This window comes from Trichoderma citrinoviride (assembly GCF_003025115.1).
Source record: "Trichoderma citrinoviride strain TUCIM 6016 unplaced genomic scaffold BBK36scaffold_1, whole genome shotgun sequence".
NCBI lineage: Eukaryota > Fungi > Ascomycota > Sordariomycetes > Hypocreales > Hypocreaceae > Trichoderma > Trichoderma citrinoviride.
In genome coordinates, this window is record NW_020194709.1 from 2687298 (window position 1) to 2715049 (window position 27752).

At 55.8% G+C, this 27752-nt stretch overlaps 9 protein-coding genes across 9 annotated transcripts; 4 read left to right on the forward strand and 5 right to left on the reverse strand.

Annotated features, from left to right (window-relative positions):
• Positions 1-1938: 1938 nt before the first annotated feature.
• On the forward strand, positions 1939-4345 carry BBK36DRAFT_63286 (hypothetical protein; the record flags this gene model as incomplete). The annotated part of the gene is made up of 5 exons (XM_024898399.1): positions 1939-2189; positions 2262-2688; positions 2776-2988; positions 3053-4202; positions 4233-4345. The coding sequence occupies 5 exons, from the start codon at positions 1939-1941 to the stop codon at positions 4343-4345; spliced, it is 2154 nt and encodes a 717-aa protein (XP_024754181.1).
• Positions 4346-5461: 1116 nt separating this feature from the next.
• BBK36DRAFT_1107683 (Cullin-domain-containing protein) lies at positions 5462-8060 on the reverse strand (the record flags this gene model as incomplete). Its single annotated transcript, XM_024889281.1, has 5 exons — positions 5462-5650; positions 5711-7599; positions 7726-7727; positions 7874-7942; positions 8023-8060. The coding sequence occupies 5 exons, from the start codon at positions 8058-8060 to the stop codon at positions 5462-5464; spliced, it is 2187 nt and encodes a 728-aa protein (XP_024754182.1).
• A 1284-nt stretch (positions 8061-9344) lies between these two features.
• On the reverse strand, positions 9345-10560 carry BBK36DRAFT_1108558 (hypothetical protein; the record flags this gene model as incomplete). Its single annotated transcript, XM_024889377.1, has 2 exons — positions 9345-10321; positions 10404-10560. The coding sequence occupies 2 exons, from the start codon at positions 10558-10560 to the stop codon at positions 9345-9347; spliced, it is 1134 nt and encodes a 377-aa protein (XP_024754183.1).
• A 1916-nt stretch (positions 10561-12476) lies between these two features.
• Positions 12477-14021, forward strand: BBK36DRAFT_1165358 (hypothetical protein; the record flags this gene model as incomplete). Its single annotated transcript, XM_024894770.1, has 1 exon — positions 12477-14021. The coding sequence occupies one exon, from the start codon at positions 12477-12479 to the stop codon at positions 14019-14021; it is 1545 nt and encodes a 514-aa protein (XP_024754184.1).
• Positions 14022-14380: 359 nt separating this feature from the next.
• On the reverse strand, positions 14381-15542 carry BBK36DRAFT_1155651 (P-loop containing nucleoside triphosphate hydrolase protein; the record flags this gene model as incomplete). Its single annotated transcript, XM_024893849.1, has 2 exons — positions 14381-14973; positions 15203-15542. The coding sequence occupies 2 exons, from the start codon at positions 15540-15542 to the stop codon at positions 14381-14383; spliced, it is 933 nt and encodes a 310-aa protein (XP_024754185.1).
• Positions 15543-16059: 517 nt separating this feature from the next.
• Positions 16060-19691, forward strand: BBK36DRAFT_1207054 (NAD(P)-binding protein; the record flags this gene model as incomplete). The annotated part of the gene is made up of 8 exons (XM_024897368.1): positions 16060-16196; positions 16246-16295; positions 16369-16550; positions 16611-17037; positions 17117-17913; positions 17986-18396; positions 18756-18883; positions 18962-19691. The coding sequence occupies exons 3-8, from the start codon at positions 16392-16394 to the stop codon at positions 19689-19691; spliced, it is 2652 nt and encodes an 883-aa protein (XP_024754186.1). The 5' UTR covers positions 16060-16196; positions 16246-16295; positions 16369-16391.
• A 526-nt stretch (positions 19692-20217) lies between these two features.
• BBK36DRAFT_1108809 (hypothetical protein) lies at positions 20218-22248 on the reverse strand (the record flags this gene model as incomplete). The annotated part of the gene is made up of 2 exons (XM_024889406.1): positions 20218-21799; positions 21851-22248. 2 exons carry the CDS (start codon positions 22246-22248, stop codon positions 20218-20220), a joined length of 1980 nt encoding a protein of 659 aa, XP_024754187.1.
• Positions 22249-23316: 1068 nt separating this feature from the next.
• Positions 23317-24798, reverse strand: BBK36DRAFT_730 (hypothetical protein; the record flags this gene model as incomplete). The annotated part of the gene is made up of 2 exons (XM_024898541.1): positions 23317-24729; positions 24787-24798. 2 exons carry the CDS (start codon positions 24796-24798, stop codon positions 23317-23319), a joined length of 1425 nt encoding a protein of 474 aa, XP_024754188.1.
• A 2156-nt stretch (positions 24799-26954) lies between these two features.
• BBK36DRAFT_1137519 (blue light inducible protein) lies at positions 26955-27636 on the forward strand (the record flags this gene model as incomplete). The annotated part of the gene is made up of 2 exons (XM_024893167.1): positions 26955-27140; positions 27196-27636. 2 exons carry the CDS (start codon positions 26955-26957, stop codon positions 27634-27636), a joined length of 627 nt encoding a protein of 208 aa, XP_024754189.1.
• Between the last annotated feature and the right edge of the window lie 116 nt (positions 27637-27752).

Sequence of the window (27752 nt, forward strand, 5' to 3'; positions counted from 1 at the left end):
GCGCGGAAGAGCACGAGGCGGCTTGGGGTCACATTTCGCCTCACGTCTCTCGTTGGGGGGGGGGATTGCCTGCTCATGTTACACGGGGGGCTGGGCTGTGAGGCGTTCTTAGACAGGCGTGATAAACTCGTCTTGTTCATAGTCATCGAGCATACGCGACAGACAGATACTAGCCTTGCCAGCCTTGAACACGGCGCTGTTATTACCAGATGTCTATTAGAGCGTATTGACATCTGCCTCGCCTCTGGTGATAATTCGCCGATCGGATCCGCGATGTCGGGACGGATCTTAGTAACTGGGTTTCAGTATGGCCGGAGCTTTATCGTCATAGTGGTAGAATGCGGCATATGGGTCTGAGGAGATGCTCGCATGTACTGGCGGCGTCTGGGTGCATTGGGTGGCCTCGAGATGTCACTGCGGCATATGGATCTGCATCACGATATCTGACCACAGCCAAAGGTACTGGACTACTACTACTACATAACGTCAACTTCAGGTATCATGCGGTCCATGGGGTATCGGACATTCTGCCACTATAGCCCACCCTAGCACCAAGGATGATACGCCCTGGCAAAAGGAGGTAACAATGGTGGACATCAAGTTCGAGAAAGGAAAAAGGAGGGAACGGCAGAGAAGGGCAAAGAAAAAGAAGAAGAAGACGCAAAAGGGCGGATATGCTTGCAAATGCAATGCAAGACACGCTGGCAGACCGACCTCGAGGCCCGCCATTCGCCAGCACACCCCTGCAAAGGCTGCAGCCAAGAAAGGAAGAAGGCTCTGGATGGGGGGAGCGAGGCAGGGAGGCTGTTGTTGACGTGGAATCACGCCGGCCTGTAGGACCGAGGACTGTGTTTTGGATTTTCCTGCTGTTGGCGGTTTCTTTGGCTTCGATGCGGTTTCTTAGGCTTCGATGCGGTTGATGGTTGATGGTGGACGGTTGGTGGTTGATGGATTGGTTCGGAGATGCATCGGGGACTGTTTGTCCCTTTGACCTCTGGTGTTTGTTTGTCACAAGACCGTGGATGAAAGCAGCTCAGATGCAGGTTGTTATACCTTAGGCAATCAGACAGAGTTCGGTTTCTTCCTCCTTGATACCTATTCCTCCTCTTTGCACGTTTGTTGGTGTGACGTAGACTCTGTAGCATCTCAGATACTACCTTATCATCCAATGCCTGCCCATCTGCGCTTACCCTGGGCTACATCGACTGCCGGCACATTTGCTTAGCCTCGCAACGTACCTCTGCTAGGGGCGCCAGGCCCAATCAGCGCTTCATCCACTCAAAGAAGCTCTGGCTGGCCTTTGTCAACAACAATCTCCAGCATCGTGTGCTGCTCGCCTCTCCTTGTCTTTCTTCTAGAGAAGCAGGCCGAGTCTCTCACTCGCTCTGATATTCTCCCTCGTTATCGAGTCGAGCGCAATTGATCGCAGCATCAGCCAGACATCACTCATCACCATCGTCAGTCACCCTTGTCAAGGCGGCCAGGATCCCCGCCATTGCCAATTCACCTTGCAGCAGCTCGGACGCGCGACCACATTGAAACAGCCCCTGGGCTCTGTCCAAAGACGAATTGATCACCTCTCTTTTGCACCAGGTTGCCGTCGCCGCCACAGAGCCATAGCCCGCCTGAGATCCAAGTTGCGAACTGCGCAATCTCGCAAGCCGGTGTCAATCTTGGAATCCCGCCCTTTTCTCGCCACACCGACTCGCCTGCTGTGCTGCCCGCCGGCTGCTTCAACCCAACGACGAACCTTCTCGATACCCGGCCGTAAACCCCCGACCTCGAGCAGAAACTCCCGCGGGCCCGAGAGACGGAGGCTGAGCTGTCCCGGAAGCGCATGGCATCGCTGTAGCGGCGCGGAGCTGCAGCATCTTGTTCTCCTCGGCCGGGCCTTGCGTCGCATCACACAGATACAGTACCTACCGGGAGTACCGAACCATGACCACCGAGAGAATCAAGGTCCCGCCCAATGGGCTCGAAATCAAGAGTGTCTTGTCGCCAATCACACCGACAGTACCCACCACCCCGTTTACCTCTGGCTTTACGCCGCTGGTGACCGTCGTCGGCTTCCACCATGCGCGAGGGCCCGAGGTCGAGAGCTGGTTCGGCGTCGAGGACGGCGTTGATCCGGCCGCCAAGTACGGCTGGAACTTGCTGCCGTTTATGGCCCTGAGTGATGGAGCGCATGCGTATGTGTTCAGCCCTTTCTTTGTCTTGTTTGAGCTGGAAGAGCCGTCGCTGACTTGATGTTTGCTGAGCAGCTCCGAGGAAGACTTTTCCTACTTTACTCTGCTGCGCCCCGAGACCGACGACGGACCGGCTACGTCTCTCTTCGGCATATCATGTACTCGCCAGCTCGATTCCTCCCAGCTCATCAACCGGCCTGCCGATGTGACTCGCTCAACCGTGCAGAAAGCGGTTGTCGTCATCGCAGACAGCCCCCAGTTCTTTGGCATGCTGAGACAGCGCCTCAGCATAGTCACCCAAGCGTGGTTTGCCCAGCGCGAGTTTACAGACGTCGACATCCTGCGCGGGTTCCAGGAAAGTCTCGCGGATGAAAAGGCCCGAGGTCTCCTGCAGGAGGAAGCCCAGAGAGACCAGTATCTCGGCATGAGTCTGCGCGAGCTGATTCACGAATTCAAGTGGCAGGCCCTGGTGCTCCTTAAATGCTGTCTGCTTCAGCCCAAGGTTGGTTTCTTGTCACTCTCCAAGACGCGCCCGCCCGCCTGGAATCGTGTCCATTGTGCGAATCAAACCTGCTAACGGCTCATCCAGATGCTCTTCTTCGGATCACGGTGTGATCGGCTATGCATGGTCCAATTTTCCCTCATTTCATTGATACCCGGACTCATCCGTAACCTCCAAGACTGCGCAGATCCCGAGCTGAACACGTACGAAAAGAAGCTCGCACAGCCAACGAGTTTGCAGAGTAGTAACCGCAACTCGCTACTAACCTTTATGGGGCTTCCGCTGCAGATATTCGGCAAAGTACGTGCCCGTCACACTTGATACTATCAAAAAGAAAACCGATAATGCTCACACACGAAAACAGGGAAGCATCTTTGGCCCGTATACCCCGTTACAGCAACTCGACCTGCTAGCCGATGTCGGCACTAAATCCTACATCGTCGGCAGCACCAACTCCCTACTTCTCCAACAAAAAGACCGTTACAGTGACATAATCATTAATCTCGATGACGACACCATAAACATCACATCGCCTTCCCTGAGAACGGCGTTGTCGTTGACTGCGGCGGACAGGCGATGGATCGACTACTTGACTCAGGAGGTCAACAATACGTGGGACGAATCCAACCCCAGCACGCCAAAGACGATGCAATACGCGGGAAGCGAAGAGTACATCCGCGCCCAGTTCGAATCCTACATCATCGGCCTGATATCCTCCGTCAAGTTCCACAACTACCTCGTCAAGAACGCCGCGACCGGCCGCAACACGGCGGAGAGCGACCCAGCCGTCGACTTTGGGCTCGACTGGGTAGAGGCGTGGCAGCGCACGGAAAACTACCGCATGTGGGACTCGCACACCGACACGAACCTGTTTGCCGTCTCGGAGCCGAGGCACCCTTGCGCCGGCGGCCTCTCCATCGAGGACGTGCAGAGACGCATAGCAGAGCAGGTCAAGGAGCTCCACCTCGACGAGCGCCTCGCCCAGGGCCGCGACATCCTGGGGCGCAACTTTGCCGCCGGGAAGGAGAAGGCGTCGACGATGCTGAACCGGCTGTACAACGACATGGAGCAGATGCGCGAGGCGCAGCGCCGCCGCGCCGAAGAGAACGCCAAGCTCAACGAAGCCAACGGCGGCAGCAAGCGCAACAGCATGGCCAGCGGCATCAGCGTGGACGCGGCGGCGGCGGCCAAGCAGCCCCAGCAGCAGGAGACGGTGGGCAGCCGGGCCAGCGCGTACATGGCCAGCTGGGCGTCGTGGGCGGGCGAGAAGCGGCGCAACGGCGGCTGGGGCGCGGGCTGGGGCAAGAAGAAGGCGGCGTCGTCGACGACCTCGACGGCCCCCGACGAGACGGCGTCGATGCCGACGAGCCCCATCGAGAAGGACTACCAGTTCGTCAGCATGCTGGCGTCGGCCGCGTCGCGCGGCACCAACTCGACCGAGGCGTACCGGCCCATGACGCAGGGCAGCTTCAGCGAGAGCATCCTTTCCGGCGCGGACAGCACCAGCAGCGGCCGTCCCGGGACGGGCTCATCTGCCGCGGAAGCGCCGCTGACGCAGTATCCGAGGGAGTTTGATGCTCATCACGACCGTGATAGTGATGATGGGTTCCGGGAGGAGACGCTTGTTGGCAACGGCGGGACCAAAAAGGCTGATTGAGAAGCTTCTGTCTCTCTCTCTCTCTCTTTGTTCTCTTGTTTTTCTTTCACGGAGTATGGACATGAAGGGAGAGAGAGGAAAGGAGGGGGAGGGGGGGAGAAAAATAGATGAGGCAATGATTATGTTTGGATTTTCTATATGAAGGGTTCTGCTTTTGCCTGGACGATTTGGTCTTTTTCTTCTTTTGACTTCGGGGGGGTTTACATTCGATATAGTATATATACAGGGTATGGGAATCGGACGGGGAACAATTACAACGGAATGAATGAATTAAAAACATGCGCATGTATGTCCTGCGTTGAACACACAAAAAAAGAGACAAGATCTAAACTCTGCACACACGCACTCATGGATAGGTATACAACGCAACACAAAACAAAACACAAAACAAAGCATAAGTCTTACCTGAAAACAAAGTTGTTTATCTACCCTGCAAGAGAGAGAAATCTCAGAAAGAAGTTGTTTTTCCATATCTCGATGCCTTTTTACCTTTGGGTAAAGTTATAAGAAACAAGGCAACCTTCGGGAGGAATGTACTGCAGACATGGATTGGCTGGGACGGAAAGGAGTTGACATATTAGAAAAGGTGGACTTCGTTCAAGCGAACGGAACAATTTGTCTCTATCGTTCAAGATGGGTGTTGTTGGTAAAGTTGGATATCCACAAGTTTCATCCCACGCTCACTCGGCCCCCTATCATCAATCTCATCTTCACAACGGTCCCCAAGACAGCAAACACGCGTAGTCACATCACATTCTGAACCACTCCAATGTTGGGTAACATGCGCACGTATTCTCTGTTCAATGTTACCTTAAGCTAGGCATGACCGCCCTATGGAACCCCCCTGGCACGCACTTCATAAACCTCATCAGACAAACAAAAAAGAACCAGAGAGATAAGCCATACCCTTTCCAGCTCATCCCAATCCCAGATGGCCCGAATCTACGCATGAAGGAAACTAGTTTGGGCGTAAAACAGATAACAGAAAAGAGGTATGGGGGGATAAACATGCCTGCGTCCAAGAGGTGAGGGGCTGAATGATGATGATGCATGACTGTTGACAAGCTCCGTAAATTCTACCGGATGTTCATAATATGAGAATGTGAGAGAGTAGGTTTATGCTAAGTAGCCCAATTCGTCATCATCCAGACGCTCGAGGTATTCCTTGTCAAGAAGGATTTCTATGCACTTCTTGATGTCGGCAACCTTGGGCACGAAGCGGGAGCGGATCTGGTTGATGGTCTCGCTCACAAGCAGCCCGTGCTTCATCTTCTTTCGTGCCTTCATGATACGAACAATGGCGGACTGGTGGATAATGGTTAGCCATGACAATTCTGGTAGAGATGGAATTCGGCGCACACGTACCTGCAATACCAACTTGCGGTCCTCCTCAATCGTCTTGTTCGTCTCCACCTCCTCCTGCTTCGCTTCCTTGATGCCGCCAAGGTTGAGATTTACCCTGATCTTCTTGCTCTTGAAGTCGTAGTTGAGGTTGAACACCTTGCCGGGTCCTGGCTTGTCACCGCCCTCCATCAACAGCACCTTGGCCTTGAGGATCACAGCCAGCGCTTGGTCGAGCACCTCGGTGCTCAGCTGGGTGGCGGTGCAGATGTCCTCGTAGACGTAGCTGTCCTTTTCATTGAACAAGAGGAGAATGGCCATTTGGTAGATTGACACCTGGAAGGTGTAAGGTGTCTTGCTGTTCTTGCAGTAGCCCGCCTTGATCTCGCCCTTGCACAGATGCCACAGCCAGGTGAGCTTGCGGCCGTCGTGCTTGTGCTTGTAGAATCGAACAAAGCGATCAATCTCCGAAGCGATCTCAGGAGGCGGGTCGAAGTGAGTGCTCGGCGGCGTCAGGGGCCAGAAGCCCGTGCCCAGAATGGAAAAGGTCGAGTCAACGGACCTAGCGTTGCCGACGGTATCCAGGTGCTCGCGGAACTCCTTGTTCAGATCCTTTGATATCTGCATATCCTGGAACATGCGCTGAAGCTTGTTGGTATATTCGAAACCGCACGCCTCCTTGAGCTTGCTGATCATGCTCGTCTCGGCATCGTCCGACGATGAGTTGCTGTGCACCAGTCTCCTGGCCAGCATACGGGAGTAGAACTTTTGGAAAACGTCCTTGTCCTCAATGTACTTGAAGACGGTCATGATTTGAGACAGGGTTCTCTCGAGATCGGCCTCTTCGATGCTCGTGGTGCTCTTTCTCAAGAGCACATCCGTGTACTTGGCCAGCAGCTCGGGCGACTTGTTCGACCCCGATTTGCAGACCTCGTTTCTGTTGACGAACTCGCGGCAGGCGTTGTCCAGAGATCGCGTGAACTCGGGCTCGTCGTTGAAGGCCCTCTTGACGAGGCCCTGATACTGTGTGTGAATCTCAAGCAGAGCGTCCACGTAGACCTTGGGTTCTAGCTTATCCCCCTCCGAGGACTGCACCTTCTGTACGGCGGCCAAGCCTGCTTTCCGCACATGGGTCTCAAACCTGGTGCGCAGCGGATCTAGGCCATCGGGAATACGAGAGAGCAAGCTGTACATCCTAGCCATGTCCTCCTCTCGATCATTGTCCAGCAGCACCTGAAACTCCTCTCTAAGGGGCAGGGAATGGTCGGCAATGAGGGCTTGGTTGCAGGTTCTCTTGAGGGGAATGGCAATGTCCTGATGCAGGTACATGTTGACGCGTTCCTCCTCTTCCGCCAGTCGTGCTTCGGCCTTTTTCATATACTCGACAACGGTATTCTCGGCGATGAACTGCTTCGATTCGGCTTGGTAAAACTCCTTGGTCGCAGCCAAGAAGGGGCGCTCAAAGTGGAACCTGTAAACGTCGAGAGTTGACTTGGAGGGATCCGCCTCGTCGAGACCGAGCGAGACGAACGAGTCGACGACCTGCTTGATTTGGCCGTACTCAATGGTCTCGCCGTTCCTCTGCTTCTCCACGAGCTTCAGGACGGCGTCCATGACCTTGTCCGACACCTGCTCGAAGAGCACCTTGCGCCATTGCACAAGATGGAGAGTGTAGACATCATATATGTTCTTCTTGCCCTCGTCAATCTCGCGCTTGACCCAGTGTCGGTTGAGATATTGGAAAAGGTGGTGGATGTATTTAGCAGCAATGGTATACCGATTCCATTCTTTGATGTAGTAGGTCAGCAGAGCCTCGTCTGTGTGCGACTTGGAGGCCTGGACAAGGTCGGCCAGGTGGCGCTGGAGATACTTAATCAGGTGGTTGTAGAGGTCCTCGCCCAACAAATGCGCTGCTCAGTCGACAAGGAGAAGGAAAGCGGGTCAGCGGATGCATAGCCTCAGGAAGAAGGGTAGAGCAGAGAGGAGGACAACAAACCTCCGCGGTGGCTAGTGGTCATAGTAGGACCGCTAAGACCGACGGCTTTCTGCGAAGTACAAAAGTTGTGCACGGCGCTGTGACAAATTGTAAGCAATCAGGCCTGCATGTGCGAGGACTCGAGTCGACGAGACGGGGGAAGCGATGAAAAAGCAGGCGGGGGCGTTGCATACGTGTAGACTCCCATATACATCTGCATATCCATGCCCTGCTCGAGGTCGTTCATGATCCTAGTGATGCCTTCCTCCAGGTACTTCCATCTGTAGCGGGCGTCAGTGGTGTCTGTCTGCCTGCGGGAGCTGCCATAGATGGCTTGCAACCCGATGGGGCGTCGACTCACGTTGCCTTGATGTCCTCCCGGTTTGGCACCGGGGGCATTCCCGACGGTTTGGCCACCATCTTGGGCGAGCGCGTGGGAAATGCGACGAGGCTCAGCTCCAAGCAGCAGGCCTTGCTCGTTCGAGAGAGGCGGGGTGGAGGGACGAGGTTCGACGCCTCTTACGGACTCGCGTGGGCGGGAGCGGCTGACGATGCAACGCAGCAAACGGCAGCGACTCCTTTCCTTTCGCGTCGGGATGGACCGCAGCGGAAGAGGCGGAGAGCCGATGCGTCGGGGACGAGGGAGGGACTTGGGCGTGGGCGGTTTCTGCTGCGAGGCTCTGCGGACAGAAGAGGCAGCGGAGAGGTCGCAGGCGAACGGAACGGTCAGCGGTGATGCTCACGCACCAGCCGGACAAGGCAGTGGGTCACTCGGTTTAAGAGCAAGTTCACAGGCCAACGGGCTGGAGAAGGCTCGACGCGGGCTGAATGGCAGACGAGGGACACGGCCAGGGGCGAGGCTGATGCTCGTCGGTTGTGCCCTCGGCTTGTTCGCTGCGAGGAGACGGGAGGGGTTGCAAGAGGAAGAAGACAAGAATGAAACCACAAAGACGAAAGAAGAAGATGCCGTTAGGGGATCAGGAAGAAGGGAGGCTGCGAGCAGAGAAGACGTAATGATGAGAGGGAATCAGGCAGTCAAGCCCAAAGCTCGAGTAACTACCGGTACTTACTTACTAACTTGGGCGCCTGAACGGGCTTAGCGCCGCTTTCTGCCCCGGCCAACCGCCTTTGTGACCGTCTGCCACTGCACTTTGGAAGAGGAGAGGACGGAGGTAGTCGATGTTTTGAGTGTTGATTTACATGTGAAGTTGTCTTCGTTCTCTTTTTATTTTCTTTTGCATCAATACTGATACCTACATTAGCTATGCAGTCACGGTTTGTTGTTGATCAGAAAGGCTGCCGTAACTCTAGGCAGCTGTCTGTCTGTCAAGCAAACAGGCATCCTATATCGGCCCTGTATTCGTACTGTATCTACAGCTGCACACAATGACCAAGATTCGGCAACAACGTAATGGAACAGCCTCATATCCCCTGAAATTATGTAGAAATTAATTCCCGTAGTAGATAAATATAGTACAGTAGACACTAGCCGAGGGTATATACAGTATCCCGTCTTGGACAAACCGACAGCTGGACCATTCGTAGCTTCGTTCAGTTCGTAATGCGCCGTGCTCCGTTGCTGAGCCCCATGGAGAATTCTGACATGCAAAATGCTCAAAATGAAATTAAAACAGTTAAAGATGGAAACACGCTGCTTGATGTGCTCTCCCGCAAATGGCATCCTCACCTGCGGTCGTCCTCGGCACCCCCTAACCGCGCTATCACTCGGAAGATGTTGACGGTGAGATTCGCGGTCCATGCGAGAAGGCCGAGGAGCATAAACGACGCAAGAGCCTTGGCCAGCTCCCTGACCTCGTGGCCGCTAAAGGTGTGGTAGACGACATGCTCAAAGGCGAGGGCTGTGCCTGCCGCTTTGAATATAATGAAGACCAAATCGAGTAGGATGAGGGATGTTTTCGATTGTGCTGAGCGCAGGCCGAGTGGCTTCCCCGTGTATTCGTCCCATATCATGTACCCGTTGTACGGGATGGCCACGCAGTCCACGGCAACGGCAAAGACGGACTGCGTCCGCTCGGCGCCCTCGCCCAGCGCCCTGTCTTCGAGATCAAACATCTTGGCGGCGATTCCCAGGGCGATGATGGACATGATGATAACGGTCAGTCGGAAGAGCAAAGGGGAGAGGGAGCTGCGCATGGCTCGCTTCCACACGCGCTTGGAGAATGGGCTGCGTTGTTCATGTTTGTTCTCTGGCGGGTGCAGTGGCAATCGGGATGGCGAATTGAGGAGGGGCGGCATCTGGTTGAGGGCCTCGACGTCGACAATCTCGCTCTCTTGACCGCTGGGCCGTCCCCAAGCCGATGACCGTATGAATTCGGCCCAAGAGAGGGCGGGCTGTCTCCACGCCGCGGCATGGGAGGAGACAATGACGGGTTCGGCCGATCGAAGGTGATCCCATTTCCTCCCCCGTGCCGAAGCTCGTCCGTACTTGAACAGATGTGGAATGCGGCCGCGCTCGGATTGCGGAGGGCCCAGCTTGGGGTCTTCATCCCAGGAGACGAATCCGTCCTGTGAAACTCGCCGCTTGGGCTCCTGAGGCGTGGCATTGTGCTGCGGCGCGGTGGAGGGCCGAGGGGGGTTCAGCAGCCGCAGCTGCTCTTCGACGCTGGGGTCATGAACCTCATGATGGAGAGCAATCCAGGCTATATGGCATTGGAGAAATTAGCATTCATGCCTTCTTCGCCGGAGCCGCCGGCGCAACAGGGACGGCTTGCGTGTACTTACGAGGAATTGTCCTCACTGAACGTTGGCGAGCCTGCGTTCCGGCAAGTCTAGGCGAGGCTGAGAACGAGGTCGCAGCCGGATCTGGGGTGTGCGAGCTGTCTGTCAATCCCGACGCGGCGTCTGTCCTACCGTCTGGCTGCTGCGTGGGTGACGACATCGAATGGCGGCAGGACGAGTCGCAATAAGGTGAGATGAGGTAAGGCGAGGTGCGGTGGGATGACTAGGTAGGCAGTAGAATCCCAGCGGCCGATCATCAATCTCTGCACGCCGGACGCTGAGAAAAGTATATCTTTTGACGAGACGACGAGCCGAGCAGGCTGCGGGATCCGAGGGTTTGGCGGTTGGTTAGTTGTAGATTATGTACAGAACCGATCGGGTCAGAAACCGGCACGACTGCCGTCACAGGGACGCCGGTTTGGCCTGGAGGTGGGATCTAAGGCGATCTAAAAATGAGTGACGACGATACACATATAGTAACCGCAGCTAGGGAGGAATGGGTGTGAAGCTGGGAAGAAGGCGGGAAGCACGCGGTGGGTCGACAGGCTGGAGAGATGCTGAGCTCATGGTCACACGCTTTCGAGGCGCAATTTCTGGGCAAAGAGACATGCACGAGGTCTCCGGGAAAAGGGAACGGGAGCCTTGATTGCGGGAACCTTGGACCTGGGCTTGAACCTTGTACCTGAACCTTGTCTGGATCCTTGAACTGCTCAATTGTACCTGAAGGAGACTGGACGCTTTGTTCTTCTATGCCTGAACAGGGGCGGGAGATGGCTGGGGCTGGGGCTTCTTACCTGAATGGAATCGCTCGGGAGCCTAATGAAGAAGAACTAACATGCCTGGACCTGGAGTAGTAGCTGAGGCTGGAAGAATCAGCGTTTGCCTGCAGCTGTGCAGTGCCCCGTAACAATGGGATGATCGGATGAATGAAGCAGGGCAGGGAGAGAGGAAATTGAGTCAAATGGGACAAAAGAGGCGCTGCTGCTAGAGCCCCTGCTAGAGCCGGGGAGCGTTAGCGGTGGTGCGGCTGGCGCTGGTTTCTGCTGGGCCGGGTCGGGTTCCGAGTACCGAGTACTTGCGCATGAGCTGAACTGAGCTGCGATTTACTCGTATGAAGGCATCATGTCCAACACGGACTCAATTGCGCATGCTTGACACATCAAATGGCTTTGCATTGCTACGAATCACAGGAAAGCGCCGACAGGACAGCCAATGGCACGAAATCATCCGAGCAATGGACTGAGCCGCGCGACTCGCATGTGCTCAGCCTCTGATTCGGGCGCATTGATCGCGAATTCGTCCTCGCGCAGGCCCATCAACAATGACGTTGCACCTCGTGTAGCCTGTACTTGCTACGTCACCTGACTGCGCGCGCCTGTTCTGTTGCTGCCAGACGCGCGCAGCTCCAGTTGCCGTCACTGTCGCTTGTCACTGTCGCTGCTGTTGCTGTTTTTATCATGGCGGCAGGGCTTTTAGGCGCCGAGTGTCGACGCAGCGCTTGATGGAGCTTTTGGGTCTGTTTTGATCGGGCTGGAATAGTCGATGCAAGATCTTAGTTCCTTATCTGGCAGGCTGAAGAACTTCGTTTTTTTTTCTCCTTCTCCTCTCCCTTCGGTTGTTTTATGCGTGTGTGGCTCTTCCCTCCCTTCCTTCCTTCTCTTCCCCTCCGAGCATTTGTGATGTCAGGTTAATTGATCTCATTTTTTTCTTCTTTTATTTCTTGCCTTTTTCTCTAGTGCTTGCCCTGTCACCGCTTGGCGCTTCCTTCCTTCCCAAACCGCCAGCTGGGCACCGACGACTCCTCTCTTCTTCGCGATTCTTCCGTCACGCAGCAGCTCTTCTTCTCCTCTTCGCTTCTTCATCCCAAGGTACAATCAGAAAGTCACCAGCGCGAAGCTCTTTTCATCTCCGTCACGACGAGCGAACCCAACTTGGAACTGTGCCAGCACAAGGAAGCTGAACTACAACGTATAAAGCACACGCGCCGGGCGCTTTGCATTGGGCATGTGGGGGACCAGAGAACAAAATCCAAGCAAAATGCCAGCCTCGTTGAAGGAGCGATCAAGCCGGCTGCAGATGTTTGCACGCCTCAAGTCCGAAAGCGACGTCAAATCGAAAGAACACAACGACACAGCCGCCAATGGAATCGCCAACGGCAATGCGGTAGCGCAGCCAAGTCGCGAGCCGGAGCGCTATCAGAGCTCTGCTCCGATGCTCACGTCCGCCGCAGAACGGAGGGACTTGGCAGACAGCGCGCGAGTGCCTGTGCCTGGGGTCAACGGAAACGCTCGCCAGCCTACCAGTCATCAGCGGAGATTCAGCCAGCCGCCCCCCGAGTCGGTGCAGCGATCCCATTCGCTGTCCCCCGCCAGTCAACATCGCCACATGGACATCTTCACGGGCTCCCAATTAGGCGACAGCTTTATGAATTCTGGCCTAACCACGCCGCTGTACGAGCCATCCGAAGCCGACCACGAACCGCTACCCGACAGGAAGAACGCTGCTGTTGCTGCTCCTGCGCCCGCTCCTGCCATCATGGGACCTGCCACCACCAGACCAGCGGCCCCTCGCTACAACTTTGACAAGAGGTTTCTCACCAGCGACAATGCCACCTTTCAAATTGGGGAGGATCTCCTTATGCGGGTGGTCCCGGGGACCAGGAATCACAACCCTACCTATATGAATGATGGCTTTAACAGAGCTGTCGTCAATGGGTACAACAAGCCAGCGGGGCACTACCGAACGAGCTACACTCGGCCAGAACCGATGCCGGAGAAGCCACCCAACTTGCCCGTGCGCGAGGTAAAGATACGGCCCATGTCAAAGCCGAGGCAGATGGAGTACGATCTTGGACAGAAGAGGAGCTCGTCCCCTGCCTTTGCGAGCAGAGGGCGGCCAATGAGAGGTAAAGAGGACGATGTACGCCCTATGAGCAGGTTCCGCGAGATTGAAGAGGTAGAAGAAGAAGATAGGAGGCAAGGGGGGTTTGACGAGGAGGAGGATGGGGATTTCGACGATGGTACTTCTACCGTGGGCGGCCACCAAGATGGCCATGCGACCCCGAGATTAAGACGGCATCCCATGTCACCACAGCGAGCTCTGGAGAGCGCCATAGCCAACACCATGCAGCCGTTTCGGCCATCTGCGCCAAAGGGCAATAAACGCAGACGGGAGAGCCTCGACTACGACGACATGGCTCTGAGCAGCATGAGCTATACCGAGCTCCAGAAAGAGCCTTTTGACTTTGATCCATCCAAGGCGCCAACGCACGTCGGCTCGGGCGGCGCTGCGGGCTCTGCAGACACGCTCAGCGCGAAGCTGGAGCAGTACCAACACCAGAGCGAAAAGGAGCAGCGCGCCCTATTTCGAAACATGAACGTGGACGACTGGGAAGAGGCGGGAGACTGGTTTGCCGACCAATTCCACGAGATCATGCACAAGCTGCGCGAGGCCAGGCGGAACAAGCGCCGGATGATACAAGAGTTTGAGAACGAGGCGGCCGATCGGGAGGCGGCAGTACGGCTGCGAACGGAGGCGATTGAGCGGAAGCTGGCCAAGATGAAGCAAGACGGCCAACGTGTGGTGACTCCGAATGAGGCGGCGGCTGGCAGTGGCCGTTGATGGCCCCCCTCTACTTGAGCAGAAGCTGCGGTTTGTCGGCCATGTCATTGAAGCAGGAGTTTGGAGTTCCTATGTCACGATTTCTTGTTTCTCCTTTGTCTCTTTCTGCAGGCTTGGTGGTTGGGATGGGCAGCGCTGGCCGTGGCCTGCTACACTCGAGCCTCACGACGGGACGATGGCGCTGGCGGATAATGACTTAATGAGATAGAGATTGATTGCATGACGGGATATAGTGGAATGACTTGGCTGAGATGGGCTCATCTTGTGCCATATGAAGTCTACATGTTGCCAACAAATGAAGCCACGGGTATCTATCTCTCTTCTTCCCCCTTTCTATGTGATGTCCTGAGAGTCCTAGTCTAAATGGTAACAACCTGCTTCACCTTTCTATCCCGCCCAACCACCATCCTCAACTGCGCCCCAGGCCTATCCTTGAACAGCCCCTCCCGTAACCCTTCCGAATACAGCTCATAAGCAGGATAATACGCGTCAACAAACTTGACAACCTGCTCCTTTGTCATGCCAGCGTTGGGATCACCCCTCGCCAGCCGAAGATGCTCTTCCTGTTCAAGCCGCCACTCATACACGTACTCTGTATCCTCCGCATCAATATGAATCAGTGCATCAAGCAGACTGTTGATCACGTCATCGTATTCACGCAACTTCTCGTTGACGGCGAGGAGATGCTCCAGGCGGTGGTTTTGCAGCGTCCGGCTGGGCGAAGAGTGTTTCTGGGATACGGCTGAGGCGGAGAGGGGACGGAAGCCGATGCACCAGCCTTCGAGGATGACGACCTGGAGAGGGTTGCTGGTGTTGACGTGTTTCCACAGATGAGGGGGGAGACGGTCGCCTTGGCCGGAGAAGAGGGCTTTGTCGTATTGCGGGATGGAGGTGGGTGCGTGGGCGAGGAGGGAGGTGAGGACGGATTTGAGGAGGGGGATGTCGTGGGTTCCTTTTTTTTTGGGGGGGATGTTAGTTTTGTTTTTTGGGGGGGTTTAAGACGGAGTGAGTGAGTGAGTGAGTTGAGTATCTGCTAAGTTGATGTATATCTGGTGGTTTCATTTATGTATATGGGTATGAGTTGGTGCGCATGTATGAGCGTTGTTCTTTTTTTACAAAGTGTGCAAGTGAGTAAGATGAGAGTTGGGTGTGTGATTTTTAGTTGAGGAAAAAACACATACCCGGCTCCCCGCGAACCTGCCACAGGGCATTATCCGGATTCTCCCTCGCCAGCTTGACCTGCTCCTCGTGGGTGAGATAGAAGTCGTCGATGCTGCACACGAGGGTGGGGACGCCCTGGCTTGCGAGGGCTTCGGCGAGGGGGGCGACGAGGGTGGATTTTCCGACGCCTTGGAGGCCGTTGAGGCCGATGATGAGAGGGCGAGGAGGTGGTGGAGGTGGGTGATTTTTGTTATCCGACGAGGAGGAGGAGGAGGAGGAGGCTTGCTGGTGGAGGGAGAGACGGTTGAGGATGAAGGGGATGCATATTGGGGATTTGTCGTCGATGAATTGGGGGGCCATGATTAGTATCTGTTTTTTTGGGAGGGTTATGATAGGCTATCAGAGGCTGTTGGTTGAATATGAGGCTTTCTTCTGAGCATGAGTGCCGCTTTATGGTGTGGGTTGGAGGTAGGAGAGTGTGTAAGAGGTACGAGGAAGGTACTTTGTTATTGCAAAAGAGGTGCTTCGGCGTGGGAAAAGCGGGTTTCTGGGGTTGCTTGGCTTGTGAGTTGATTGGGGTTGGGCTTGTGGGGAGAGCAGACGAGGGGATGGACTGAGGTCAAGCTGTATGGGCCTGGAGCCGTTACGAGTTGCGAATACATGCCAGGTACTTTGAAGAATTCAAAGCCCGTCATCCACGATAGGCCAGGCAATGCAACAAGCCATGGCTGACCGAAACACGTGAAGGTATCCCGCAATGCTCGTCCCGCCTCATCCATCAAGCCCCGACTCGAAAAGCATGTGAACAAGCGTCTCCCTCCCCCATATCCCGCTTCCGGACTAGCGCCTCCCCCGGCCTCTTTTCCCAGCCTTTAGCCTCTAAACTCGGCTCGGTACAAGGCGCGGTTACGGTGTACAAGCAACCAGGTACCTCCACGCTCTCGTACCCGCACCGAGAAGCTCAAGCCGAGGCATCGACAGCCGATCCGTCCGCATTTCTTAAACACGGGTGACTGTCTTGTCTTCTCGGCCTCTTTCTGCATCTTCTCGCATCCTCCTCTTCTCTCTCCGTCTTTGCTCCTCTACTGTTGTGCTTGACCAACTAGATACCCCTTTCCCTTGGTTTCCTCTCTTTCCGTCCTGCTCAACCCGCTGTCTTGACGCCTCAACACCACCACCGCAACCTCACACACAGCAACTGCCGACGTCATGGCTGACCAGCTGCGATACGACGGCCAGGTGGTTGTCATCACCGGCGCCGGCGGCGGCCTGGGCAAGGCATATGCCACCTTCTTCGGCTCGCGCGGTGCCAGCGTCGTCGTCAACGACCTAGGCGGCTCCTTCAAGGGCGAGGGCAACTCTACAAAGGTGCGATGACCCGAAACTGTCCCCAGCAAGACAGCTAAGCTAATCTTTCGTTTCTTGCAGGCCGCCGATGTCGTCGTTGAGGAAATCAAAAAGGCCGGCGGCAAGGCCGTCGCCAACTACGACAGCGTCGAGAACGGCGAGCGCATCATCGAGACGGCCATCCAGGCCTTTGGCCGCATCGACGTGCTCATCAACAACGCCGGCATCCTGCGCGACGTCGCCTTCAAGAACCTCAAGGACGAGGACTGGGACCTCGTCATCAAGGTCCACGTCACGGGCGCCTACAAGTGCACCCGCGCCGCCTGGCCGCACTTCCGCAAGCAAAAGTACGGCCGCGTCATCAACACGGCGTCCGCGGCCGGCTTGTTTGGCAGCTTCGGGCAGACCAACTACTCGGCTGCCAAGCTGGCCATGGTTGGCTTCACCGAGACGTTGGCGAAGGAGGGTGCCAAGTACAACATTCTGTCCAACGTCATTGCCCCTATTGGTATGATGAGCTTCTTGCTATTTTCCTTTTGATATCTAGATAGAGAGGAGGGGATTGTGCTGACCTAGAGATGCAACAGCCGCCAGCCGCATGACAGAAACCGTCATGCCTCCCGACGTCCTCAAGGCCCTCGGCCCCGAGTGGATTGTGCCCCTCGTCGCCGTCCTGGTCCACTCCAACAACACCACCGAGAACGGCAGCATCTTCGAGGCCGGCGCCGGCCACATGGCCAAGCTGCGCTGGGAGCGGTCCAGCGGCCTGCTGCTCAAGGCCGACGACTCGTACACGCCCGGCGCCATCCTGAAGCAGTGGAACAAGGTCGTCGACTTCTCCAACCCTCAGTACCCCTCCGGCCCCAACGACTTCATGACCCTGCTGGAGGAGTCGATGAAGATGGGCCCCAGCGAGCAGGGCGAGAAGCTCGACTTTACCGGCCGCGTCGCCCTCATCACCGGCGCCGGCGCGGGCATTGGCCACGCTTATGCTCTGGCTTTTGCAAAGTACGGCGCCTCGGTCGTCGTCAACGATCTGGTCAACCCCGACAACACCGTCGAGGAGATCAAGAAGCTCGGCGGCAAGGCCGTGGGCGTCAAGGCGTCTGCCGAGGATGGCGATGCCGTGGTCAAGGGCGCCATCGATGCCTTTGGCCGCGTCGACATTGTCGTCAACAACGCCGGCATCCTGCGTGACAAGGCCTTCACCAACATGGACGACAACCTGTGGCACTCGGTCATGAACGTGCATCTGCGCGGCACGTACAAGGTCACCAAGGCTGCTTGGCCCTACTTCCTTAAGCAAAAGTACGGCCGCGTGATCAACACGACGTCTACATCTGGCATCTACGGCAACTTTGGCCAGGCCAACTATGCCGCTGCTGTAAGTTTTTTTTTTTTTCTTCCCTTTTTCCCGCCTCTCGTAACGTGTATGCATTCTAACACAACATGACAGAAATGCGGTATCCTCGGCTTCTCTCGCGCCCTGGCCCTCGAGGGCTTCAAGTACGGCATCTACGTCAACACCATCGCCCCCAACGCCGGCACCGCCATGACGGCCACCATCATGCCCAAGGAGATGGTGGACGCCTTCAAGCCCGACTACATCGCGCCCCTGGTGCTGGCCCTGAGCAGCGACAAGTGCCCCAACCCGACGGGCGGGCTGTACGAGGTGGGCAGCGGCTGGTGCGGCAAGACGCGGTGGCAGCGGACCGGCGGCCACGGCTTCCCCGTCAACAAGCCGCTGGTGCCGGAGGAGGTGGTCAAGCACTGGGACGAGATTGTCAACTTTGACGACGGCCGGGCGGACCATCCCGAGAAGGCGCAGGACGGCCTGGAGAAGATTATGAAGAACATCGAGAACAAGGTATGAGAGGACCTTTTTTCTCTCTTTTTCTCTCCTTTTTTTGCATCATCATATGCCCTCTCTTTATTTTGGATATGTACAGCATGTCATGTTGGGAGCAGAACTTGTATCACCACCACCGCCACCAATCTTATCTATCAACCAATCCCCCCAACCTTGTATATACTGGATCATTAGTTCCCAAAGATGAAAGAAATGAAATCACACACAAGTCGAAACGCACGGAATGCTTCCATTTTTAAAAGTAAGAACGTTGTGCTAATCGGTGATTTTATCGACTTTCTTTGTCCCCTTAGGCTCAGGATGATTCAACTTCTTCTTCTTCTGCTGCTGCTGCTGCTGCTCCTGCAGGCAACGAGTATCTCGCCGCCATCGCCGAGGCGCTCAAGAAGGAGGGCGAACCCACCGAGTACAGCTTCACCGAGCGAGACGTCATTCTGTACAACATTGGTGTAGGAGCCAAGCGAAAGGAACTCAAATACGTCTTGTAAGTCGTTATCTCCTCCCTCTCCAATCAGCAAAAACAGCTCTCTTAACCGTTTTTCTCTTCTCCCCCACGAAACAGCGAAGGCGCAGAAGACTTCCAGCCCCTGCCCACATTCGGCGTGATCCCCCCCTTCTCCGCCGAAACGCCGTTTGACTACGACGCGCTCGTGCCCAACTTCTCGCCCATGATGCTCCTCCACGGGGAGCAGTACCTCGAGGTGCGCAAGTTCCCGCTCCCCACGTCGGGCAGGCTCGTCTCCCGCGCCAAGCTCCTCGAGGTCGTCGACAAGGGCTCCGCGGCCGTCGTCAAGACGGGCATCACGACGGTCAACGCGGAGACGGGCGAGCCCGTCTTCTACAACGAGATGACCGTCTTCCTGCGCGGCGCCGGCGGCTTCGGCGGCGCCAAGAGGGGCGCGGACAGGGGCGCCGCGACGGCGGCCAACGAGCCCCCCCAGCGCGCGCCCGACGTCGTCGTCGAGACGCCCACGGGGGAGGACCAGGCGGCGATTTACCGCCTCAGCGGCGACTACAACCCGCTGCACATTGATCCCGGGTTCGCCAAGATGGGGGGCTTCAAGGCGCCGATCCTGCACGGCCTGTGCACGTTTGGCATCGCGGGCAAGGCCGTGTACGACCGGTTCGGCCGGTTCAGGAACGTCAAGGTGAGGTTTGCGGGGCCGGTGATTCCGGGGGAGACGGTGGTGACGGAGATGTGGAAGGAGGGGGACAAGAAGGTTGTGTTTCAGTGCAGGGTGAGGGAGACGGGCAAGTTGGCGATTGGGGGGGCGGCGGCGGAGCTTTTCTGAGGGGGGAGGGGATGATACATAGTTGAGGATTGGTGGTGGTGATGATGATATAGGGGGGGTTAATGAGAATCATGTAACAACATTGAATATTCTATGCGTCAAAGCTAGATTGCCAACTTTTTCATGTCAATCAATATCCATTTCATCAAAATCTGTGCGAAGAGGGGGGAAACAAGGAAATCAATCTATCCATTTCATCTCGACGTCTCTTGAATCGACACAACGCTCATGCCAAAAGAATGCAATTCCCAGTTTCCCAGCCGCCTGATGAAAGAGAAACAAGGGCCGACAAACCCAAGCAAATGAATAAATCGAAGAAAAGAAACAGTAAGGAACCGCGAGAAGAAATGCCCGTATCTTGCATCATAGATAGTAGTGGTACGCAGAGAACGATTCGAGGCATAGGCAAATGAACAAATGGGCAAGGAGAAATTGAAGAGAGGAGCGCCGCCAATAAAGCAAAAAGAAAATCGTAGCATCCAAGTCATGAATAGTCAATGCTTTCTCATCCCCCGCCTGTGTCATTTTACACGAGAACCATCTCAACAACGATATCCAAAACCTCCCCCAGCGAAGGCATCCGACCCGCCGCGAGAATCTGCTCCACGCTGCCCATGCCCGTCGCGCGCGCCGCAATGCCCGTCTCCAGAAACGCCTTTTCCGGCGCCGACAGGTCCCTCTTCTCCGTGTCCTTCCACTTCCGCTCCGCTTCTTCGCGGGCTTCCTGCAGCACCTGGTCGACATTCTCCGACTCCCACAGATTGCACCGCTCGCACTCGAGACACGGCCGCGGATCGCCGTCGGGCCGGAAGTGGTCGCAAAAGTGCCGGTACCCTTCCTCCGTCAGGTCGGCGCGGCAGACGTAGCACATCTTGTAGCCGCAGGGGCAGGTGAGCTTGTTGCAGCCCGCGTTCTTGACAAACGACGTGTTGCACCGCGGGCACACCCGCTTGATGGCCATGCTCATGGCCTGCTCCACCTGCGTCCGCAGCGCAACCAGAGAGGACTCGTTGCAGACGTGGATGTCCGTCCAGACCTTGCTGCACGACAGGCAGGACACGCGGCCGCACTCGGGGTTCTGGCACGAGAATTGCAGCCCGCGCCGGCGCCGGGAATGCCTGCCCAGGGCGTGCCTCCACTCCGTCGATAGTTGCGTCCACAACGTTCGCCAGGAGGTGAAGGTCAAGGCAACGCCAAACGATACAACAGCTAGGGGAAAGACGAGGACGACGCATATGAAGCAAAAGAAGAGGAACAGTAGGTGGATGACGCCAGCAACCCTGATCCGCATCTTGGTCTTTTCATAGGGCATGTAGATGTCGTCAATCTCGGCGTAGTTGCAGAACGGACAGTGTACCAGCGGTAGCCTTGCAGCAAGCAGGGCATGTTCCGCAAGCCGCTGGTCGAGCTGGTGTAAGATCTCGGCCCCCTTCTTCTCTTCCAGCATGGCCCTGCGCATGTGCTCGGACGAGATATATCCAGGGCACTGATCGCGACCGACAGCCATGCATCTTAGTGTTCCCATTTCGGGAATGATGCTGCTTTGCCAGCCCTGGCCAAAGACGGCCTCCTTGATGGAGTGCTGCACGCAGCGGAAGCAGATCATGTGTGCGTCCTTGTTACAGTGGGTAAACTCCTCAAAGGCGCCTGTCGTAAAGCAGCACATGCACTCATGGACGGCGCCCGCCTCTTCGGCCTCCTCGTTGTTCAGCAGCACGGCAGCCGCGCGGTCTTTGGCCTCTCGCTCTTCTCTCTCCTTTTCCTTCAACGGGCGAATGAGCGCATCGTACAGCTCCCGGTCGAGCTCGGCGTTGCCCGTAGATCGTATCGTAGGTATGTTGGAGCCCTGACCGTTTGTGCGCCAGCGGACAAGGGGGTGGTTCTCCGCCTCGCCTGTTGCCACGGGCTTCCGTCTCATGAAGATGGACGAGATGGTGAAGCGCCACGACTTGGATGACAGCGTCACAAGGATCCTCCGGGCGTCCAGGTAGGAGTAGTTGGACTCGGCAAGCACCGCATTGATTGTCGACTTGGACAGGCCTTTAAACTCCTGCCACGCAAGCGTCTGAACCGCCTTCTTGTACTCGTTGCTTCGGAAGATCTCCGCTCTCGGTACCGTTCGATAAGCAGGCCCATTCGCATCCGCTTCCGCTTCCGACTTGGCCCTGTCCCGTTGCTTGTCGCCATTCCCCGGCTGCTGCAGTCTGTTGTGGCTCTGCGGACCGGCAACCTTCCACCTGCCCTTGACCCAAACGGCACCATTCTTCAGCAGCGCATCCGCCACCAAAGCAAGCCTCGACTCGCCATCAAAGTTGCCCAGCAGCTCCCGAAAGACTTCAATCTGGACGTCGGGGAACACGGCCGCCAGGGCCTCGAGCCCGCAGTTGAGCTCGCGCAGGTCTGGGCGCTCGGGCGGGATGCATGGCAGCTGGGCCTCGTCGTGGATGAACTCGGGCGGGATGTCGCCGTCGACGGCAGGCACCGAGCGCGCCTTGCTGGAGGACGAGCCGATGGGGGACGACCTATCGCTGGAGGAGAGCAGCGCTGGCAGGGGCATGGCGGCTGCTCATGCTGGAGCGGCGCCCTGTGGCATGGGCCGGGATTTGTAGGTTGAGGGGGATGACGAGGGGTTTCTTTGATTCTCCGCCCTTTCTCTGCCTTCTAGCCAGGTGCTGCGGTTAGGGCGGGATGGAAGCGTTGACCGCTGCGGGAGGAGAGATAATGAGGAGCAATAGGGACAATCTCTAGGGATTCGTGTTGAAGATACAGATGGCGATACTAGCAGGTTGGTGGAGTCGTTACGTGGGATTGAGTTGAGCCAGACCCCGTAGCTGCGCGCCTTGTGGTGGGCTACTAGGTAGTGCGCTGCTCCCTGGCCCGTCCCTGACCGGTACCTCACTGCTTCAGTTGGAGCGTCCAGCATTGGTAAGCCTCCCGTGATGCCGCCGTACTCCATACCTGCCCGTGAGACAGGAATGCTGCTGCGCCTTGCCGTATCCTCTACTTTGATTCTACGCCAGAACAATCTGCATTGGTCATGGCAGCAATATTGCCGTGGTACTCGAGTGCGAAAACCTACCTCCGTCACGCAAACGGCGTCGGACACTCGTCCACCTCCTAATATGCGATGGTGATACCCTACATCTGCTGGTTCCGAACACGTCCACATAGTATATCCTACTGCCTGCAACACGCTTTGGTTATGTTGCGCAACTAGCGGCTGTGGAATGGGAGATTGATTGAATGTCAGAGTAAAGGTGACAACAGGCATGCAGGCAAGGGTGAACTTCAAAATGACTTCTTGAAGTAGATGGGAGTTGACGATACTCCCCGAGAAGCCAACTAAAAAGGCTTCCCATCGGTCCGTCACTTCTTATACCATTCACAATAACAGAACGTATCAAGCAGGCATCATAAATAGATTGCATTCATCGCAAATCTCGTACTAGTATCTGTTAAACCCACTTGTATTTCCTTCCGTCAATTAACAAACCTCCCTTTTTGGCCACCAACCACGGGGGTATCTAAGCACATAATACTAGGCAACTTCTGTCTGCCGCCGTAAATCCCTTCATCATCTCAAATCGCACGTGGGTACTGCATAAAACAATACAGGTCGAGCCGTTCACTCGTAATCGCTCATGAGCCCAAAGATGGACGAGCCAGGGTGCGAATCGCCGCAGCATGGACAGATGCGATCGTCGTCACTATCCCAGACCGATTCCTCAACCTCATAGCCGTTAAGTCGGGAGAACTGAATCCAGATGCGCTTGTCCGACTCGCGGGCGACGGGAACCTTCTTCCAGATGACTCTCTTCTCCTCGCGGGTGGAGGCAGGATGGCCTTCCTCGGAGGGGGCAGCGGGCAGTGTGCCCACCTTGTGGTAGCCCTCGAACGAATGCAGGTGAAATTGCTCGTCGTCATCATCTTCACCGCCGAACCCAAGGCCTTCTTCCTCCATTTCATCCTTGAGATCCTTGTATGCTCTAATCACCCGAGCACACCAATTATCTCCCGAGAGGCTCTGCAGACCCTTGGGAAGGGCGATGAAGGCAGCAGATGCATCAAGATAGAGGCCCTCATCCTTCACCAAGCCACTGAGCTCGGCAGAGGCTTTCATGCCGACATCATCAAATGGCATCCCAGTTACCTGAAGCTCGTTCAAGGTGCATCCCAGCTCATGAGAGGCTACCTCGTGGAGCTCAGATCCGGAAAACGGCAGTAGGGAGTCTGAGAAGTTCACCAAGTCGAGCCGCAACGACGACAGTGACGGGAGGAGCCTTGGTCTCGGATTCTTCTTGTCCTTGTAGTTCGGATCGTAGGGCGCACGTAAAGCCAGGAGGAAATCGATGACTTGGTTCCAGGTGTAGCAGCGGAAGCCGCCGCGCACGAGAGGCGACTCCTTTGGGCGCATTTGGATCTTGAGAGGTTGATCCCTCTTCAGATCTGGGTGATAGTAGCGTTCAAGCTTGTGCCTGCGGCGCTGATCATCGTAGTAACGGGCAATGATGCGCAAGTTGATGTGCAAAATCTTGTGCCGATAGTGGAAGCTGAGCTCACCGAAGTTGCGTAGAGCCTGAGGGGTGGTGAAGACAAAGTGGTTTGACTCCCAGAAGATCCGGGTGCCTTCGGCATGCATTGCTTTGCATGTTGCCAGGAAGTGGATGGCGACTTGGTTGCCTCTCTTCTTCTCTTCGTCTGTAAGGTTCTCGGCCGTGACAGGGCTGAGAGGGTCAATGATGGGGTATTTGCTCTTCATGGCAAACTTGAGAACTCGCAAGAGGACCTCGGTGGGTAGAAACGGCGAAGCCGGATCGCCAAGGCCGGCGGCGGTGGATGATCGGGTTTTGCGCCTCGTAGGGTCATTTTGATTCAGATGATTCTGCGCCAAAGGTGACCATGAGATGCCATTTTCGCGAAGGATCCGCTTGAGCCTCATGTTCTCCTCGACCAGCAGCTGGTTGGTTCGGCGGAGAGGATTGTTGTAGGCAGCCCATGCCTGATCTTCTTTGTCGCGGCATTCCCATGGAAACACAAGCTGTAGGGGCATTAACAATTGATCTGCAGAGTCGGAATAGCAGGACATGTTCCTTACCTGACCCGCCATCTTGCTGCGAATTCCGATGCGGCAACTGAAACGTTGAAAAAGGGGGTATATGGGAAACCTTCCTATGGAAGGTACGCAGAGCGGCGATGAGCCTTGACGACAGTTTTTGTATCAAATCTCAACGACAGTAAACACCGGACAAACAAGATGAGCCGCAAAACAGGGCTGCTGATACGCCGAATGAGATGACCCGAATGGAGATTGACGACCCGATACGATGCGCACGATAACAAGATGAAGAAGGGAAGAAAAAGAAGAAGTAGAGACTTGAGAGGTGTAAAGTTCACGTAGAAGTCGGAGGGAAAGACGAAGAAGGATACGGCACACAAGCAGCCAGCCTTGTGCGACTCAATGCCAGCTTAATTCTTCTCCTCCTGGGCCTTCTGCCGGCACTGTGAATGAAAGGGATGCCGGCTCCCGTAGCTGCTGGACAAGTGGCGGGCAGAGATGCAGGCCACGACTGACTCTGAATCACGGATGAAAGAGACGGTCAGGCAAGACGGCGACGAACACGGCGGCACTTGGGAACCAGCTGGCCGACGCCCGTTTGGGAGGGAAAAATGGCCAGATCGAGGATGATCCGGGAACTGTGCCAGGGGATGGAGATGAGGGACAATGAAGAGGATTGTTGAAGAAAGGCAAAGGAAGGCGGGAAATGGCACTTGACTCGCTATCTGGCGAGAGACGCGAGCCGCACAACCCGGAGAAGGATGAATGGCAATGACCGAGGAAGAGAGGAAGAGAAGGAAGAAGAAGAAAAGACGGGTATGGCGATGCGGCCGGCAAAAGGTTTGGGGAGCTGGGCGCAAACTACCAGCAAGAGCGAGAGATGGGGGTGGTTCCTGCCCGCCGACCGAGCTGATAAGCCGCCACCTCTTTCCCTGTGCGTGCAGACGGCCAGCAGACGATTAGGAGGAGGACTTTATCCGCTGCTGTAAGGCAGTAGCGACCTGGTACCTCCTAACCAAACCGAACTGTAGCAGTACTACAGGTGGTACTTTCCGCACGATCGTGCCTGCCAAAGCTCGTTTGGTGGGAATAAACGGCGCACCGGTAGAAGAGCGCGGGGAATGGGAAGGAGCGGCCTCGAATTACGGCATCCGCGGCGTGGGTTGGCAATTTGGGCATACAGTGGCAGGTGCAAGCTCAAGCTCGGCGGTGCTGTGTTCTTGCCGAACGACGCGACATCAGGTGACGAGCTGGGCTGTCAGCGGCGGGAATTTCTGGAGCTCAACCACTGGAGACTGGGGACGTGCAAAAAAAAAAGCATTGGTGATCAAGGCACTGCTACGGCTATCGCTGCTTGATTTGAAGGCGGTCCGATCCCGGTCTGTGGTGAGTTGGCTCGTCATCAAGCATTGGAGGAAGCATCTCGGCCGTTGAAGCTTGGCTATGGAGGAGCTAGCCGAGTGTTAGGTACCAAGTAATAAGCACAAAGAGAGCTCCCAGCGGCCGTCTGCCTTGAACAAATAGCAGACATCGACAATTGGAGCTTGCTGCACTGCTCCATGTAGGTCTATCGCAGCTCCAATCGTAGCTGCCCAAGTCTCGGCACTCGGGTTCGTTGGTTGTCAGATTTCGCACCTGAATCAAGCAAACAGAGACGTCCGCATTGCAGTGACCTCTCAGTCCTGATCCGGACAATGGGGAGCCCCACAAAACAACGATAACCTCCAGGGTAGCAGGATGGCAACCAGGGCGTTTGGTGGAGGATGAGATCGAATGACGAGATAAACTCTTATTTTGGCTTGAGCCGATCCCCAGCTGGATCAATATGCTATTGGACTCTTCAGGGAATCCGATTGCTCGATGAGTCCAGCCTGTCATACTTGTCTTGGTACTTGCAGCCTGGTGGCCAAAAGGCCACTGCTGTAGGTATCTTCCTGACGTCATGCTCCTTGCCCTCACGTAGCAGCTCTCGCCTCATGACACTCGACAAAACTCCAAGTTACGTATATATGATGAAGGTGGTGTATCATAACAGGGTTCTGATACCGTGATGACCGTGACTTTTCAATACGCCGCATGATCTATAAAACGAGAGCTATTAGCATCGAGATCCAAGCTTCATTGGAGATCTAAACCCCCAAGGTTTGCACTCGCATTTCAGCACCTGTATTCGACTTCGAAACTGAATCGTCTCTATATCCATCACAATGTCGTCTGAGAACAAGACCGCCGACCCGTACACCAGCGTCAACAAAGATGACGCCGATCTGCAGACCAAGGTCACTGACCTCGTCAACTTCATCACCAAATGCAAGTTTGGCATGATGACAACCGTCGAGGCTGGTTCATCTCAGAACAACCTGGTCTCCCGCTGCATGGCTATTGCCGCCACAGTACGTGGAAATGCGCCCTGAATTCCGTCGACCACCTATTCACTTACACCAACAGGAGTCCGGAGGCATCGACCTTCTCTTCCACACAAACAACGAGTCCGGCAAGACCCACGACCTATCTGACGACCCCCACGTCAATGTCGCCTTTATCAACAGCTCGGGCGAGTGGGCGTCCATCTCCGGCCAGGCAGGCCTCGTCAAGGATCGCGAGCTGGTCAAGAAGACGTACAGCAGCAGTCTGAAGGCGTGGCTTGGCGACCTCGGCGACGGCGTCCACGACGGCTCGGAGAATGACCCCCGTATTGGCATTATTCGCGTCAAGACCACCAGTGTGACCTATTCGCTGCAGCTTGGCAACTTCATCAGCCGTGCTGCTGAGGTTGCTCAGGGTGTTATTACTGGAAAGACCGCCCAGGTGAACAAGCTGCGCGAGATTTCGGCGGAAGAGGTTGGATCGTGGCGTTCCTCGAATAAGTCAGAGTTTGAGAAGCTGTGAGGAAGGATACGATAAAACATGAGGAATAAAAAACGTGAAAATATGAAATAGTAATGACCCATGACATGTACTATTATCATCGAGGTTTAGCATGAATTGAAACGACTCTCTTTTTT